The sequence below is a fragment of the Fomitopsis serialis genome (assembly GCF_022376445.1).
Source record: "Fomitopsis serialis strain Sig1Antser10 chromosome Unknown B0H18scaffold_4, whole genome shotgun sequence".
NCBI lineage: Eukaryota > Fungi > Basidiomycota > Agaricomycetes > Polyporales > Fomitopsidaceae > Fomitopsis > Fomitopsis serialis.
Genome location: NW_025954964.1, coordinates 270,474 through 285,934, shown reverse-complemented (window position 1 = coordinate 285,934; position 15,461 = coordinate 270,474). Strand labels below are relative to the sequence as shown.

The 15,461-nt window shown below is 57.6% G+C and overlaps 4 protein-coding genes across 4 annotated transcripts; 1 reads left to right on the top strand and 3 right to left on the bottom strand.

The window, feature by feature from the left end:
- Positions 1-323: 323 nt before the first annotated feature.
- B0H18DRAFT_1114134 (uncharacterized protein) lies at positions 324-4,771 on the bottom strand (the record flags this gene model as incomplete). Its single annotated transcript, XM_048033075.1, has 7 exons — positions 324-2,273; positions 2,303-2,409; positions 2,464-2,550; positions 2,617-2,669; positions 2,723-3,556; positions 3,616-4,451; positions 4,502-4,771. The coding sequence occupies 7 exons, from the start codon at positions 4,769-4,771 to the stop codon at positions 324-326; spliced, it is 4,137 nt and encodes a 1,378-aa protein (XP_047899011.1).
- A 693-nt stretch (positions 4,772-5,464) lies between these two features.
- Positions 5,465-7,644, bottom strand: B0H18DRAFT_975609 (mitochondrial carrier). The gene is made up of 9 exons (XM_048044085.1): positions 7,384-7,644; positions 7,283-7,363; positions 7,252-7,259; positions 7,064-7,198; positions 6,966-7,006; positions 6,462-6,740; positions 6,280-6,375; positions 6,061-6,225; positions 5,465-5,898 (listed from the first exon to the last, which is right to left on the bottom strand). The coding sequence occupies exons 1-9, from the start codon at positions 7,432-7,434 to the stop codon at positions 5,822-5,824; spliced, it is 933 nt and encodes a 310-aa protein (XP_047899010.1). The 5' UTR covers positions 7,435-7,644; the 3' UTR covers positions 5,465-5,821.
- Positions 7,645-8,846: 1,202 nt separating this feature from the next.
- B0H18DRAFT_1114132 (uncharacterized protein) lies at positions 8,847-12,072 on the bottom strand (the record flags this gene model as incomplete). The annotated part of the gene is made up of 8 exons (XM_048033074.1): positions 8,847-10,183; positions 10,236-10,710; positions 10,764-10,853; positions 10,923-11,012; positions 11,106-11,279; positions 11,331-11,468; positions 11,531-11,560; positions 11,608-12,072. The coding sequence occupies 8 exons, from the start codon at positions 12,070-12,072 to the stop codon at positions 8,847-8,849; spliced, it is 2,799 nt and encodes a 932-aa protein (XP_047899009.1).
- A 2,590-nt stretch (positions 12,073-14,662) lies between these two features.
- Positions 14,663-15,448, top strand: B0H18DRAFT_975587 (uncharacterized protein; the record flags this gene model as incomplete). The annotated part of the gene is made up of 4 exons (XM_048044084.1): positions 14,663-14,778; positions 14,852-14,964; positions 15,023-15,157; positions 15,213-15,448. Coding segments are annotated over 2 exons (229 nt in total), but the record flags the coding sequence as incomplete, so codon positions are not given.
- Positions 15,449-15,461: the final 13 nt, after the last annotated feature.

The following is a 15,461-nucleotide window of genomic DNA, read 5'->3' as shown; positions in this document are numbered from 1 at the left end:
GACAAGCGTCCAGCGGGCAGCACGGTAGTATTATGTATATGCAATGAGAACCGAGATATCGTTTATGTCGGGGGGTATCCAGAGCAGACAGGAGATGAGATGAGGATGCCGTGTTGACATGTCGTATGCAAGGCTAGATGAGACGGACGGAACCAAGCGAGCGAATCTAACGATAGCAATAAAAAGTCCAGACTAAGCAATGGACAGCATGAACATCATGCGACGTCAACGTCGGGTATGAAAGGGTGTCTGTAAAGGAGATGAGTCGTCGAGGAAATGGATAGGGACGGAGAACTCACTATTTAACAAATGCCTTCAAGTGTTCACCCCTGCTCGGCGGGACCATTTGTAGCCATCAAGATACTCTCTGCCCAATCCTCCTGCGTCTCCTCAACAGGCAGATTGATGGAAGGCGTGGGCGAGGGCCCTTGCGGTGCGCTCGACGGCGTCCTACTCATCGGCAGCAGCGAGTCATCTTCGTCCCTCTTCGCCCGCCACGAGGACACTTCCACTTCGGTGTTGAAGAACGACATCGCTGACTTTGACCGGCTGTGCTGAGAGTACAGATCCGCGATCGGAGTCCTGGGCGTTGTCCCCGTCGGGGTGACATACAGGGAGGTCGCACATGAGCCGGTGCGCGGACGCACATAGCCGATTGAACCATCCGAGGAGCTAGACGGAGAATCCTCATCGGACACCACGTTCAACACGGGCACCTTCGAGCTACTCGCTGAGCTAGGTGAGGTATCAGTCGACTCCTGCTCGTTCGTCGTCGCTGCAGTACGAACGAAGCTCAGCTTGATCGGCGAAGACGAGATGGTCGTTTCCAACTTCGGCGCGACATTCGACAGCGTTCGACTATGTCCAGCCTCGACTGACGGCGATGGCGTAACCAGAGACGGCACTGAGGCCGACGCCGGCTTGCTCTGCGCATACACAGACAAGGAGGGCACGCTCGCCATTGCAGGCTGTGAGTTAGCAACAGGTGTCGACGAACTCCGCGCACCAGTCACTTTCTGCAGGAGCAAGTGCAGCGACGGACGCTTGGGACGGTGCCAGGTCGATGGAGGCGTGCTTGAGGACGAAGGTGAGTTTGTCGTGACTACAGGGCTTGCCGAAGCGGACCGCAGACCGGGGAAGGACAGTAGCGCGAAGGATTTGCGCCTCGAGACAGGCGTGCCAGGCGTGCTTCCACTCGTGGAAGGGAACGGGACAGGCGCCGCAGCAAAAGGCGTAGCAGCAGGGGAGTTAGATAGGTTAGTATTGATAGCCGGCCTACGGGGAACCGCAGGGAGCGACAAATCCACAATATCGGAAGGCGAAGGGGCCAGGAAGAACGAGTCCCGCGAACTCGACATTGCTGCCTTGACGTTCTCGACCTCCCGCGCAGCCTCGTCCTCGTCTGCATCCATGGACGGACGTCCACGCGGCGACATCGGTTCCTCCGAGGCTTCTGACTGGGAAGTCAACGATTCCGAGGACGACAGCGGTGGGACGTCTCGCGCCAAATGCGGGCTCGCCGAGCGAGTCGAAGAATTCGACTGCGGCTCCAGTGCGGACATAAACGAGGCACTGTCGTCTGCAAATGACACGGGTGACACGGGGTTTATGGGTGGGAGAAGCACGAGGTCGGTCGTAACCTGCGCTGTCCGATATTCTGCCTTCGCGGTCAACCCGCTGCCAAGCGACTCCTCGATATCTACAGCAGACGCTTCGGGCGATTCTTCAGGCGTGTGCAGACTCTTCTCTTCTCCGTCGTCGCTCGTCGACTCGTCGGCGTCGTCAGGAGAGGTCGAGGACTTCTGCGCAGATGAATCGGGGGCATCATCCACACTACCAGTAGATTCTCGTGCCGTAACAAATGTGGCACGAATGTCAATCACTTCGTCATCGTCCTCCTCCTCCTGAACAGGGTCGACAGCACTTGCAGCCTCAGGTTCTACCTTCTGGCTCTGCGGCAGCACCTGAGGGATACCCTGCCAGATGTCCTCATGCTCGCAAAGCACACGAAGCATGCCCGGGTTCATGTTCAGCGTAGGTGAGAACAGCAGTAGCAAGTTGGCCAATGGCATCTTCGTCTCGACGCTGTGGGCGGCAGTCTCCCTGATCAGCTCGATTACGGTATACAGCAGATCCCTGTTCTCCCTCGGCATACGGGCAATGAGCCAAGCGAGGGCCTTCAACAGCGACTCCGAGACCGACCGCTTCCCCGCAAACCTCGGGACAGCAAGCGTGGAGAGGAAGGCGCTTTGTGAAGGCCCATCGAAGAGCCGCTACGCTGGTGGGACGAGGAAGCGTTGACCGAGGCGTCGGTGGAGGAGTCGGTACTCGCCCGACTCGCTTGATCTTCGGCAGCAAGCGCAGACTCGAAGTACGGAATCAGACTCATGGTCAGGATGGACTCCGGCACTACCCAGATCCATGAGCGATCATGACAATACACACAAGGCATTATCTACTCACGTTCGCGTAGGTACGTCTTGAAGATCGACGCGACCGCATGCGGATCAAGATCCCAAGGATCGCAGCCCGACATGTCCCAATCGGCGCCTGCCAACGCCGGCCATCACAGCGTAAGTGCCCACCCATGACAATAACGCAGGGACGTAACATTACCTGTGTCAAACTCCGCGCGCAGCTTCGCTACGTGGGACGATCGCCCGCTTATCCTAACAAAAAGGTAAACGACCACGGCATCACCATCAGGGCGCATGGCACTCACCGGAACAGGCCTTCCTCGCGCACACCGTACTTCAATAAGTGCTGGGCGCACCGTACGACGAGCGCAGGCAGCATCCGCTCCTCCAGCGGCTTCATCTCGATACCCTCCTGAGCCGCCGTCTTGTCCAGCCCGTCAATCGCCGTCTCGGCAACGCACCCCTGAAGGTCACGCTTGAAGACGAGGCCGCCGATGATGCTTGCTCCTGACGGTGTCCTCTTCGGCCCTCGCACTCTGCGCCCAAGGCCGGGACTCATGGCGACGAAGGCGTCCGCCTCCGAGGCAGCAGACGACGAGGTCACGGACGACACGCTCGGTGCAGGGCCGAAGCGCCGCTTCTTCTTGACGATGCCTCCGAGCGCGGCACTGGATTCCTTCGACATCGTTCGGCCTATTGGATGACCCTGGTCCGACGACGTGATGGACGACACCGAGGACGACTGCGAGATCATGGATGCTCCGCTCGAGGGACCGCTCGACGTTCCGAAACCACCCCACGCGCGCCCAACGCGTTCCACCGCCCGCTTCCCCAGGCCCATAGCGATGCCTGCAGCAGGTACGAAGCCACCCGTCATACTCACCGCGGTTGTGCGCAGGTTGCTGGGCTGCTTCACCGGTGGTGGAAGGCCCCTGCTGGGATTGGCCTGCGTCGGTGTATGCGCCGGCGTATTGCCAGCCGATATCGACATCCAGGGGACGAGCCGGCTCCGGATGTTGCTTCCTGTACTCTGCTGCGCGCCTGCGGTGTTGAGCGGTGCGATGTAGCCGCTGGCGGCAGCTCGGGTGAGGGTGGGGTTATCGCGCGAAGTCGTCGTCGCAAGGGATGGGCTGGGGACGCTAGTGCTGGCGCTTTGAGCGTGGAGTCCAAGGCTGGAGGGTGGACGTCCGGGGAGCACGGCACGGGCTCTACTACGCTAGACCGATGGCCAGGTCCTACGTTTAAGGACATTGACCGTCGGTTTCGCGTCTTGATCGAACCCGATGGCGACCTTGATGGTCGCGGCTTCGGGGTGCCCCTCGTCGACGTGCGCCTCATCAGTCCTTCATCATCGGCAAGCGAGGCACTGTCGTCCTCCGAGTGATCGCCCGGACCCTCCTCGACGACGTTGAATTCGGAGTCCGTGATGAGCGCACTGAGACGCTTGTTCACCGGAACGATGGTGTGGCCCGAATGGCTGGATTCAGCCAAAGAAACCGGTCGCGGAGACCGGTTACCGCCCAATGCACCGGGACGGATCGTGATATGCGAAGTCATGGTAGCATCGCTTTTCCTCCAGTCTTCCTTCAGTCGCTCGCGGTTCTCCTGCGCTGGCGATGTCGAAGTGAATACCGGGGATCGTTGGGTCTCCTTCGGCAAGGCCGGTAGGGGGGCATTCGCGTCATGTCTCGGCTGTCGCAGTGATGTTTGAGGAGTCGTGAGAGGCGGTGGCGAACAGATCTCCTTCGGCGGGGGTGGCGGCGCGCCGCTGAACGTCGGAGCCTTGGGTAACTGGCCACCAGTGGTCTTTTGCTTGCCGAAGACGCTCAGCTTGTTCGATAACGCGTTGGGGACCTTGTTGTTTCCCGCAGCCGCGGGGTCGATCGCGCGAGAGTAGGAAGTGGTATGCGAAAGGTCAGTCGTAGACGCACCGGGCGGGACATGATCGCTAGAGTCCCGCTCTTTGCCCTTGCCAGTAGCATTGGAGAATAGGGACGTGAGATCTTCGGATTTCTTCCTCCGGCCGAAAGCACGCTTGAAACGGCCACCTCCACTGCTGGGCGAAGCTGGCCGCGGGGACTCACTACCGAGGCTGGCGAGAGGACCTGACCCATGGAGGTCGAACGCTGGGTGACAGCCTTGGCGAAGAAGCGGTGGCCCTTCGCAGGGAACGAGGAGGGCGCCGAAGTGCAGACGATGGAGGAGCTCGAAAGATCAGTCGCGATATCGGACTGGCTCGAGTTCGAAGGCGGTGCCGCCGGCAGGATGTCGGACGGAGCAGCAGAGGATAGCGAGCTGCTGGAGGACGCATGGGGGTGAGGATCCCTCGAGCGTGAGAGGTGAGGATAGTGCATGACTGGCTCAGAGGGGCAGGCGAGGTGAAGAGCTGATGTGCGAAGAGAGAAAGCAATAAAGTAGACTGAAAGGGCCCCTGCTGAAGGCTACGGAAGAGAGAGAGGAGGATGGGGCAAGGAGCGCGAGGCGGACAAAGCCTCGGACCTTCACGCGGGACTACAAGGAGATGGACGTAGTGTTGGAGCGAGTACAACGCGGACGGTGTGAGGCGATCCTGGCGGTATGGTCAGCGGCACAGCCGGGACTGGGGGCTCAGCGGAGGCGACGTACCAAAGCCTCTGCCCGACTGCGAGGCCTGCGAGCTCGTGGAGGGAGAGGGGGGAGCGCAATGTTGGTCGACGTGGACAGCGACGAGAACAGCTCCCAGCCGGCTGCATACCCACGCGCCACCGCCAGTGCCGACTCGGCCGGCGCTTGGCCCCATCAATCGCCGACCTGCCCGGCGTGCGTGCGGGGTGCCGGCCTGTCTCCGGGCTCAGGCCCCCATTTGCCTCCGCCGCCGCCGACGCTCCCGCCGCGTTCCCATGCAGAGTCGCAGGGCACGCGCTGCCGCTGCTCACGCCGTGTTCGTCTCTCACCACAAAAATGGCCAGCCGTCCTCCCACCCCGAAGGCGGCACCGGCTCCAGCGCAGTCCGCAGGCACACGAACGGATGGGTCATGCCCATTTGCCAATCCGCCGTTCCTCGAGGCACACCCCTTTAGTATCCGCAAGATCGAATATGCTCCGTGCATTCCAAGCCGCCTCCCATCCCGTCCGATGCGTATCGTGGTATTCTACATCAACTATAGTATGCGTGTGCTAGTCTATCCATAGCTAGTGCTCTACAAATCGAGTCCGACCCATGCGGGGATGCTCACCTGCCTGATCGTACTCTGCTCCATCCCGCGCGAAGCACGACCAACGAATCCGCGAATCTCCTCTCCTCTTCTGATGCACGAGCCACCCAGCGGCCGGGGCTCGTCTGCCCTCAATGTACACATCCCCTTATTTCCGGCCCAGACCGCGAGAAGCGAGCGCGACCGCCCGTCATGCGCGGACCGCCACGATCACGACGTTTCCAGCAGGAAGTCCTTCACGAGCTCATACGTGAAGAACGACGTCGCGATGCTCGGCGCCACCTTCACTGCAAGTCGCGACGTGCAACATATTGATACAGAACGTCCACAGTGGCGTAGCACCGTTGACAAGTTCCGGGCGCGTCGTAGGAGTAGGCAAGCATCAAACATCAAAACGATGAAGTCAGCATGGCAGCCCCGATGTACACACCGGTGAAAGCACAACGCACGTAGATTTGGCCACAGCCCTCTGTACAAGCCCTTCGGACCCTCCGCTTGTAGCGTGGTCCGGAGAGCATCCAACGCCCCGTTGTACTTCTTCCCGCCCATCCCTGTCACTTGCATCTTGCGGCGCAAGACATCGAACGGATACGTGATGGTCTGGGATATTGAGCCTGCATGTATCGCGCGATGAGTCGGGAGTTTCGCAATTTGCCTGCTACACTTACCAGCGAGCGCTCCGCAGAGCAATTTCCGTGGAACGCTGCTCTTCCCTGGCGGCGTGATGACCCCCCTCAGCGCTTCGTACGAGGCAAAGTTGATTCCTGCCACCACACACGATCGGATCCAAGCCACAGCAAGCGGGGCTGTCAGCCTCTCTGGAGGAATGAACGAACAATTATGCACGCACCCACGTAGGGCGCCACACCGACGGCTGTGGCAACGATCCCCCGATACAGAGCGCGTACGCCGCCTTCCTCGCGCACAATCCTCGACATCATTCCCCACACTGTCAGATCCTTGGAGTTCGGCGCTTTTGCCGGGGGAAGGGATGCGGCGGAGGCAGTGTGGTATGAGGATGCTAGTGCCCGCTTCGTGGGTGCAACTGTTGCGGCTGCTGTCTGGATAGGTATCGAGGCGGTCGCGATGGACAAGCGCGATCGCACGAGGTCAAGAGGGTATGTGGAACCTGGCGTATGGGGTCAGATGTTCCCGCCTCAGGCGGCGTCACTGGCCGTATACGGAGACACTCACAGACGGAGGTGATACCAGCGAGCGCACCAGCGGCCAACCGTGTCGGGGTGTCCAGCTCTTTCTCTCCATAATTTGTGAACCACTAAATCTCGAGGCAATCATCAGCGTCGTGTCAGGTGGGAGGGGCCGGCCGATAACATCAGCGCGGTCGGTCTTAGACATACCTTCTTCAACTGTTCGTATGTGGTGAATTGAACTGCACTGCAATCGTTCGACTGTCAATCATGGCTTGTTTCCAAATGCATCGCATGGACACACCTATAGGGTACAATTCTCAAGCAGTTGATTCCATTTCCCCTCATGTACCCTCTGATGCCCTCCTCTCTCCACATTCGAACCAAGCTCGCCCAGACGCCCTTGTACTGCCCTTCAGCGGTGGGTGACTGCACCTGCCTACAACCACGGAACGTCAACTTATCACGTCACGAACGGAATGTACGGCGCACTGAATGATCTTGAGTCGCTCCAGGGGCTCACTACGGTCCGCGAGGCCGCGCCCGCTATGCCGCCTGCGATGAAGTACGATGACAGCTGCGGGCTCAGCCAGGGCTCCTTCGGCTTCGCCACCACTGGCGCACGCACGGCCTCGCAGCGGAGGACGTGCCGGAAGATGTCGTCGCAGATGTCATGATAGAGTTGTGCTGATACTGGGGGCACGCATAAAGCACCGGATGCGAGGTGAGGTGCGTCGAGGCGGGTGTGCGGGCGATGTATGTGCGTGTGCTGTGAGACTAGATATGGGTGTGTGGCTGTGCTAGCGAGAGGCGGGGGTGGTGGTGGTGGTGCACGAGTGGGCTGCGTGGTGGGTGGGGGCAGTCTGCGAGACGGTTCTGAACGTCAGAGGAGCGGCACTCGGTCGCCCCGGCCCAGCACGCCCGGTCAGGTCGTCTCACGTGCCAAACGCCCATACCCTTGACGCGTCTGTGGCGCGATGCATGATCAGATCCGACGCTCGATCGAACGCCGTGTTCGAACGCACCTCTCTCGCTGCCTCAATTACAATGAGCGGGCGCAGCACGGCATTGAACGCGTATATCGGCCGTACGGCCTGGGTGCCTGCGCAGTCTGCTTGAATGTGAACTGACAGATGGCAATTCAATCTCACCGATGTCCGCCGCAGAACTGGCAACTGTCCAAGGTGTTGTTCAACTCTGATTATCTGCAAGCGTCATAGAGAGGGAAGCTCAAGCTCGAGCACAGCAACTCCGCTGTATGATACATAGCTCAGATGAGCTGGCTACTGCCTAACAAACGATGTCGTCATCAGAAGTAGATACAGTCGCTGCCCATGGGCAGTCGTGCCTCATGGACATACGCGTCGCAGCGGCAACGTAAGCTCAGTCGTCCGGCTGTCATTTGTCTATTTCCGATAGAGCAGACATGCCTGCTACAACGCGTGAGCTCAGCCTCTGACCGGACCTCGAGCGCGTCGAACAGGTTTTACGGGCACGCCAGTATGTTCCGAAGTGAGAGAATAAGTATAACATTCCATGAAGCGGTCCACTGAGCAACAATCTACTAAATGATACACGACAGTCGGCGAGAGGAACCAGCCGAGCAAAACCTACACGCGATACATGCTACGAACGAACGACCGCCGGGTATCCGACAGCGATTGTGCCGGGACCCACTAGGAGAGCTTGCTAGAAGGATACGAAGAGAGGAGAGGCGAGAGGAGCGGACGGAAGGAGGGTAATGGGAGAAATGCGAACGAGTGGAGTGCGAGCGGTGGCCTCAAACGACACCCGAAGCAGGGATATGGATGGTGGGGGGAATATGTTGTGTATGCAACGATGCTTATAAAGTACCACGAACATTAACCAGAAGACGCCAGGTACGAGAATCATGATGGTCGTAATACACGGTATAGCCAAGGAGTGTGGGCAATGTGGAGAGTTCCCGAGTATAAGGATAATGGGCGGAGCGAGGGTCAGTCGGGGAGATGCAGTGCGCGTAGGCGAAGCGTAAGATAAGCGGCGGTAAGGTGATGTAGGATAAGGTATCGACGGGGAGAGGAGGATTGGCGTCATAGAGGGGTGTCTCATTGAACATAGAGCGTTACTTGGTTCCCAGGCTTGAAAGATTCGAAAGCCATTTGCACGTCCTCCGTGGATCCCAGGGACACCAAGTCGCCGTCCTCGTCCTTGTACTTCACGCGCAACGGTCCGTCGTCCCTTCGTGGACCGCATAGTCTGATTTTCTTCCCCACCCGTTCCACGAGCTCGTCGAACTCCGTCGAACGTGGTACTTGGATGACGAAGATGTCTTCGTGGAAGTGTACCTTCACCTTCACCTGCGCGGACAATACTGAAGCAGCGGACGTGACAACCTGGTCACTGTGCTGCGAGTGTGACGTGCGCGTACTGGACACACCTGTCAAAGACGAATCGCTAGACCCGAAGGGAGTGATGGGGGAACCGCTGCTGTGTGGCGAGTAGTCCGAACTGTCGCCAGTGGACTGGCTCGAGCCACTGCCACGCTTGTTCTGGCCTGGCCTGTGCCCCCAAGGTACAGACGTTGGTAGCGGAGGCGGCGGCATGTTCTGTGGCGGCATGTAGGCTGACGGCTGACTAGCACTGCGCGACCGCATAGGCACTGGGCCCGTTCCGCTGACACGCGGACTAGGGTTCGAGCGCGTCTCCGCCTTGTCGTACGCCGACTTGAGCTTCGTCGCGCTATACTGGTTGCGCAGACTGGCTCTGGGGAGGCTCGATTCTGGAACGTTCTCCTGCGCGAAACTGCCCGTGTTGCGTGATATTGACGGCCTCCCTGTACTGTATGGCGAGTTGTAGGCAGCAGATGCAGACACCGGTGTATGGGTGCTGCTCCGAACACTGCCTGCAGAGGGGAAACCATTGAGCTCCGGTCGGCGCGCACCCACCGGCGTCCCGCGTCCTGACGGAGGCCGTGACGTCGGAGGGTACTCCTCGAACTCGTCGTCGAGATCGAGATCAAACCCGTCAGGTGGCGGGTATCCCTGAGGACCACCATACCCACTGAAATAGGATCCATTGGCAGGGCCGGCTGCCATCGCAGAATCTTCGCCGGCGGCAGCATACGGATGCCTGCCCATACGTGGAGGCACTGGTCCTGAACTATACGGAGAGGTCGCGCTGTAAGCGGTCGACTGAGAAAACATGGAGTATCCCCGTTCTTGTTCGTACGAAGGCCGTTGGGAAGATCCGTTCGTAGGTACAGTCTGCGTGAGATGGGCCAGTCTCTGGTGGGAACGTCCTGAGGCACGTCGGCTAGCAACTTCCTGGATCAATCGATTGAGCTGGTTCTCCCACATCCGGAGCTGTTCTTCGTTGCGGCAACGCAGAGTGAAGTATTCGAGATCGTCGTCACCACGCCAGAACACCGCCAAAGAGTATTGACCTAAAGCCCTGAATGTTATGATAGCTGCCATCGTGAAGCAACATCGACGAACCTGCGGAGATCTCGGGTTCCACTTTTGTTACGTTGTTGAGGAAGATACGGCCTTTGAGCAAGAGCGGCGTAGTCCGCTTCTTCGAGGATCCGCCTCCAGGAAAGGGCGAGATAGGCGAAATGGGAGGCTTCTTCAGGATCGAGTTGCTCTTGCCGACCTTTCGGCCATTTTGAGGCGCGGCCAGGTACTCCTTGCAGCAGAGAATGATTTTCTCGAACAAAAAGACATGGTACTCGCGATCCACAGCGGACTTGGTGACCGTGAAGATGTCATCGAGAAGCAGCTGGCCGAAGTTGGGCAGTTCATGCCCCTTCCAGTCGTCGACACGGAGTTTGAGCGCCTCGACGGTCGCCTCGTTCTCTGCCTGACGTTGGGCCTCATTGATCCTATCGGTGACACGCTTGGCGGCTGCGACGCCCTCCGCGAGTTCTTCGTGGTACGGGTACTCTGTGCCCTTGACCGCTTTTTGCAAGGACTAGGCAAAACACGGTGAGCATACCCCTCTCCGACAGCGGGTCTATGACTAACCTCCAACAGTAAGGGATACTTGCAAATTCTCTGTACTGGCTTGATTAGGAAAGCCGGTAGGTCCGATTTCGCGAGTACACTATCAAGCGCCTGTTTCCATGTTTGGTCAGAATGCAACGCCTCGCGTGTGGGCGGTGTCACGCGCAACGGGTTACTTACGCTCAGGTTTGGCATTTCTTGTAGTAGAATGTCCGACGCTGTCGTGTAATTCGCGCAGTACGTTCGATATGACGCAGCAAGGGCTTCTTCCTATTGTTCCATCCACAATTAGCAATCACGGGATAATGATCGGACAATGGGAATGCTCTATACAGCATTCCCAAGTCATGCTGCAAAACGCACATTCTCCGTGAACGGGAATCCCCAGCTCTGGTCTCCCCAAGACTGTTCAGCCATGCTCTCGAGTTTGATCAGGAATTTCCTCTGGAAATTCAGCAGGTCTTTGAGGCCAGGAAAAAGGAGATGAATTGTTTCACGATCGAGCGCGTTCATCTGAGTCGCCGCTTGGGAATATTTCTACGATTTCGATAAGCAACCTGGACAGAGTAAAGACAAGCAGTGGCGCACCTGCATGACTTCCAAATCCTGCACATATTTCCTCTCGGTCTCCACAAGTTCCCGGACAATGTTATTGAAACGAGCCCCGCCCTCACTGGTCTCCGCCGACGGTGCTACGCCGTCACTTGTGAGCGAGTCTGTCGACTGCTGTGCGGATGCGAGAGCGGGAGAAGTGGGCGAGGCTCAAAAAACACGTCCTCGGGCAGTACCCGCACGAGTTGGATGACGTTATTCACGACCTGGCACCATACGTGAGACAAGAAACGTGGGACTGGAACCGACGTACCTTGACCAAACCGTCGGTAGAGTTCCGATCCAGGAACTCTGAGACTGTGAAACCCTCACAGCCCTCGATCTCGGTAATCCTCATGGCGAAGGAGATAATCGCGCGTTTCTTCGCCTTCTCCGTGCCATCGAAAGATGAGGGGTTGACGTCGAGGTCAATGCGCTTGAAAGAGTCGGGCAGAAGGTTGAAGAGATAGCAGAGCGGGTACCCGAGAACGAAGCAGTCCCAAAGCTGTGTTACAGGATCCGTAGAGCGCCGCGAAGAGTCGGGTGGGGAGGAAATAGAAAACCATTCAGCAAAGTCCCGAACATGCATCAAGCGAGTGCGTAGGGCTGAGCATTGCTGATAGAGGGAGGTTGATTGCGACGCCGCCTTGTTGAGGAGGGTGTTGTTGGCGACGGGCAGGTCGATGGTGGGCGTGGAGGCGGAAATGACGGACTTTTTGCGCGCTGCGGCGGACGACATGTCGGCGGAGCGGTGCTGCTTGCAAGGGCGAGCAGGACGGCAGGGTGGAGGAAGAGTAGTCGTAAGGTAACGGGTGTGCTTGGGAGATGGAAGCCGGGGGCTGCTCGGTTGGTACACACATCCAACTCCGCCCTGCTGTTTGGCCCTGTTTGCCTTCCATCTTGCAAATCCGGGTTACAATTACGTAAGCAGGCCAGAACCTCTTGATTTCCTTTTCCACCTTTCTGTTCTCTCGCTTCCCACCCGCCAATCTCCCATCCAGATCGGCCTCTCATGCTTGCGCCGTCTTTGCTCCCAAATCCAGCTTGCCACATCCTGCCAGTGCTCAGCTCCGTCCGCCAGCAGTGGGCCCCTATGCATGTCGACCCCCGTACCTGTACTGGCCGTCAGACCCACTCTGTGAGTACTGCTTGGCCATGGGCAGAAGCAATCACCCCACTCGACTCGATCACGATCACTGGAGCTCGAGCAGCTCCCGGCGGTCAAGCCAGCAGGAGCATTGATGGCGCCGACCGCTCTAGAAAGAACTACTCAATCCCCCTTACGCTCGCGTGCCCGCGCGGCCGCTCATTTGTTGGGCAGTATGTGTACGAAAGTCTGGGAGAGTCATGCATTTCTATGCGAGCACAGTATGGATCGTAGTTAGACAGGAATTGCCACAGAGTGGTATGGATGCCCACTTCCATGCATAGAACACCGCAATATACCATGACGTGTTAGAGACGTTTGCGATATAGTTTGATCAGCCACCTTCGCTCTCAACTGCCTGAGGCCTAAATGTATGAACCATCGTAGCGTCTTATCACACAGCTCCATTTCTTCGAGTGGCCTCGAGGCTATTCGCCCTCTGACAAGTATACAGCGGGATAGCACCCTCATCTCAGAGCTGCCACAGTTGACACGACCGTAAGCATGATCCGCCCACTGTGAACCTATGCCATAAGCTGGCCATCACAATTGTGATAGGCGGCAGGGGGTACTGTTGGGATACTGCGTACGATCAATGTAGCGCACTGACAGGACATCAGGCGGCTCTCCATGTGCACCTCCGGGAAGATACGATCATCGAGCACGAACAATTCATTCTGACATTCATCCTAGCCGAGATACCTCCAGAACCTTCCCGCACTGTTGCTGATCACAACCGCTGAGGCGGGAGGCCATATACTTACCTCTTCGTCATGTCCGCAAATGAATAGGCAAATGTGGCTGAAGACAGTCTGGAGCACCTAGGAGGATGGGAGACAATCAACGCACAGCGAAATTGGAGACAACTCAGCCTGCAGTACTTACAAAGCAACATCAAGAGGACCGAACGGCCATGCACGCCGTCCAACTGAATTTGAAGCGTAGAGTCATCGCATTTCCTCGAGGTGCAGACCGATTTGACTGCTCTAGGCGCCAGGAAATCGTCTTGCGCCTCAGGAACCGTGCCTGGTGTGCATGTGCTTGTTGTCTTAATCGAGGGTACCGCCAGAGCTAGATGTACTTGGGATGCACGGAGGCTCCGTAACTGAGTATTGGCCACAATAAGTCATGCGGGCGGAACCAACGCGACAAGACTGCGGACATAATAAGCGCGCCAAACAATGAGCGAGCGGAGGCAAAATGGGACAATTGTCTGCGACCGGAGCCACAGAGGAAACAAAAACCTACGCGGAACGGCGGCGAGTAGTCGACGCCCGACAAATGGAAGGAGGTCGAAGTATGCAGAGGATGTCTAGGCGCATATCATGTGCACCCAGACTAACTCAGTTTCACCAGGGGGAAAGCAGAGCGGTTCTGCATGTTTCGCGAGCATCTACTCTCATCTCATTTGTGCAAGTCATCCGGTCTAGAGCGCGAGGCCGCGCACATGTTCAAGCTGCCAACTGAGCTATGTCAGGGGCGAAACACCGTAGATGGTGGTCATATCAGACAAACCACAAATGCTTGAAGGGGTTTTAGGCACTGCGGCCGTAACGCCGTATTACGGCGCAAAAACACCGCAACGAACCCAGACTGACAGCCCAACTTGAACTTATTCAGCTGGTGACTAACCGGGGAATGTCGGCTATGGCAGAACGCGTCAAACCGACCCAAAAGTGACATTCCGTATATAGCTCCGTTTCTGAGAGCCTTCGCGATGAGAAGGACGTATCACAAAGTTGCTGAACTTCTGAACTCACCGATATCTGTCAATTGCCATCTGTCCAAACACTGGGGAGTGAGATGGGTCATTCTATCGAGAGCTAAACACCGAGATATAATCTCAGGAAGAGAGAAGCTTGCTACCTGGGCCGTGAGATGCGTTTTCGAGCATTATGCTGGGTTGCGAGGAGATCCGCCTTCACTTGTGGCGCTGGGCAGCGGCGAAGTGACAGTGCGTGATGTAGTGAAAGCTGTAGGAAGGATACCAGGCTGTCTTGCGACAAGTACTATTCGGGGCGGGGAACCAGGACGGAGACAAGCAGCCATAGAGACGAACTGTCAAGTCGACGATCGCATCTTAGACGAGCAATCGCCATCGTCCTCAAGGCTTCGCCGCCGTACGTCCCTGTGAACATTTGTAGCCAGTCAACTCCGCTACGCTCGCATGTGGAAGTGCATACATGATCTGCACGAAGATTCGAACACATTTCAGACTGCTGACGTGCATAGCATCGGCGTATCCGCCACATCTGGGTGCAGCATGGCGTACTCATTCCATATGGATGTCGCACGAACCTTCAAAGTGCACACGCCCGGGACCGCCTAAACTTCACCATGTACGACGAAGCAGGTCGGACATCCCACATACCGGAGAAGCACTATATGACGCACACAAACAAGGACACGAACTCGCATTGGCAGAACTGTGAACTTTGGAGTGTGCTTCTTGCGAGAAGTACCTGCATAAACATGCTGCCGTAACTTGCACGGCGTGGCTTCTGCGCTTCGCAACAGCTTGCAAAGTAGTAGAGCGACTCACCATTCGACGTCCTGAATGAACATTGATCATCCCCGCCCTACGTCTATCGAACGTCGCGCGCATCCACCAGATTGTAACATCAATAGATGCAGCTCAGTGGGGCGAATGCAGGTAGGTGAATGGTTTTGCAGCTATCTGATGAGGCTCCTCAGGGAAGGCCGGTCATAGACAGCGATGAACCACGAATTACTGAACGTGGTCAGAAGCGAGGGACGACGAAACTTCGGAGTGTCGAAGGTCCCAGACCGCGTGTCGGACCAGGCATTGCCACGCCGAGGAACGCATTGAAGTGCGAGCGGTGCAAAGACGAAGAACAGCAGTTGAGAGCCCTAGCAGAGCCGGAGAAGAGCCAGGGAGGGTGCGAGGCGGGGGCTCTGGCAGCTGTGGCAGGACGAGCACGGTGGCTGCGAGGAGGAGGCGGGCGCCAAAATGCCAGAAC

What these genes read in the sequence shown, in the direction of transcription:
- B0H18DRAFT_975609 (XM_048044085.1), bottom strand. Translation starts at nt 7,434, where the DNA reads ATGACATCTGCGACGACATCTTCCGGCACGTCCTCCGCTGCGAGGCCG. An exon ending in TTGAGAATTGTACCCTATAG is followed by an intron (nt 7,007 to 7,063) that starts GTGTGTCCATGC and finishes GAACGATTGCAG; the next exon opens with TGCAGTTCAATTCACCACAT. An exon ending in CGGTGTGGCGCCCTACGTGG is followed by an intron (nt 6,376 to 6,461) that starts GTGCGTGCATAA and finishes GTGTGGTGGCAG; the next exon opens with GAATCAACTTTGCCTCGTAC.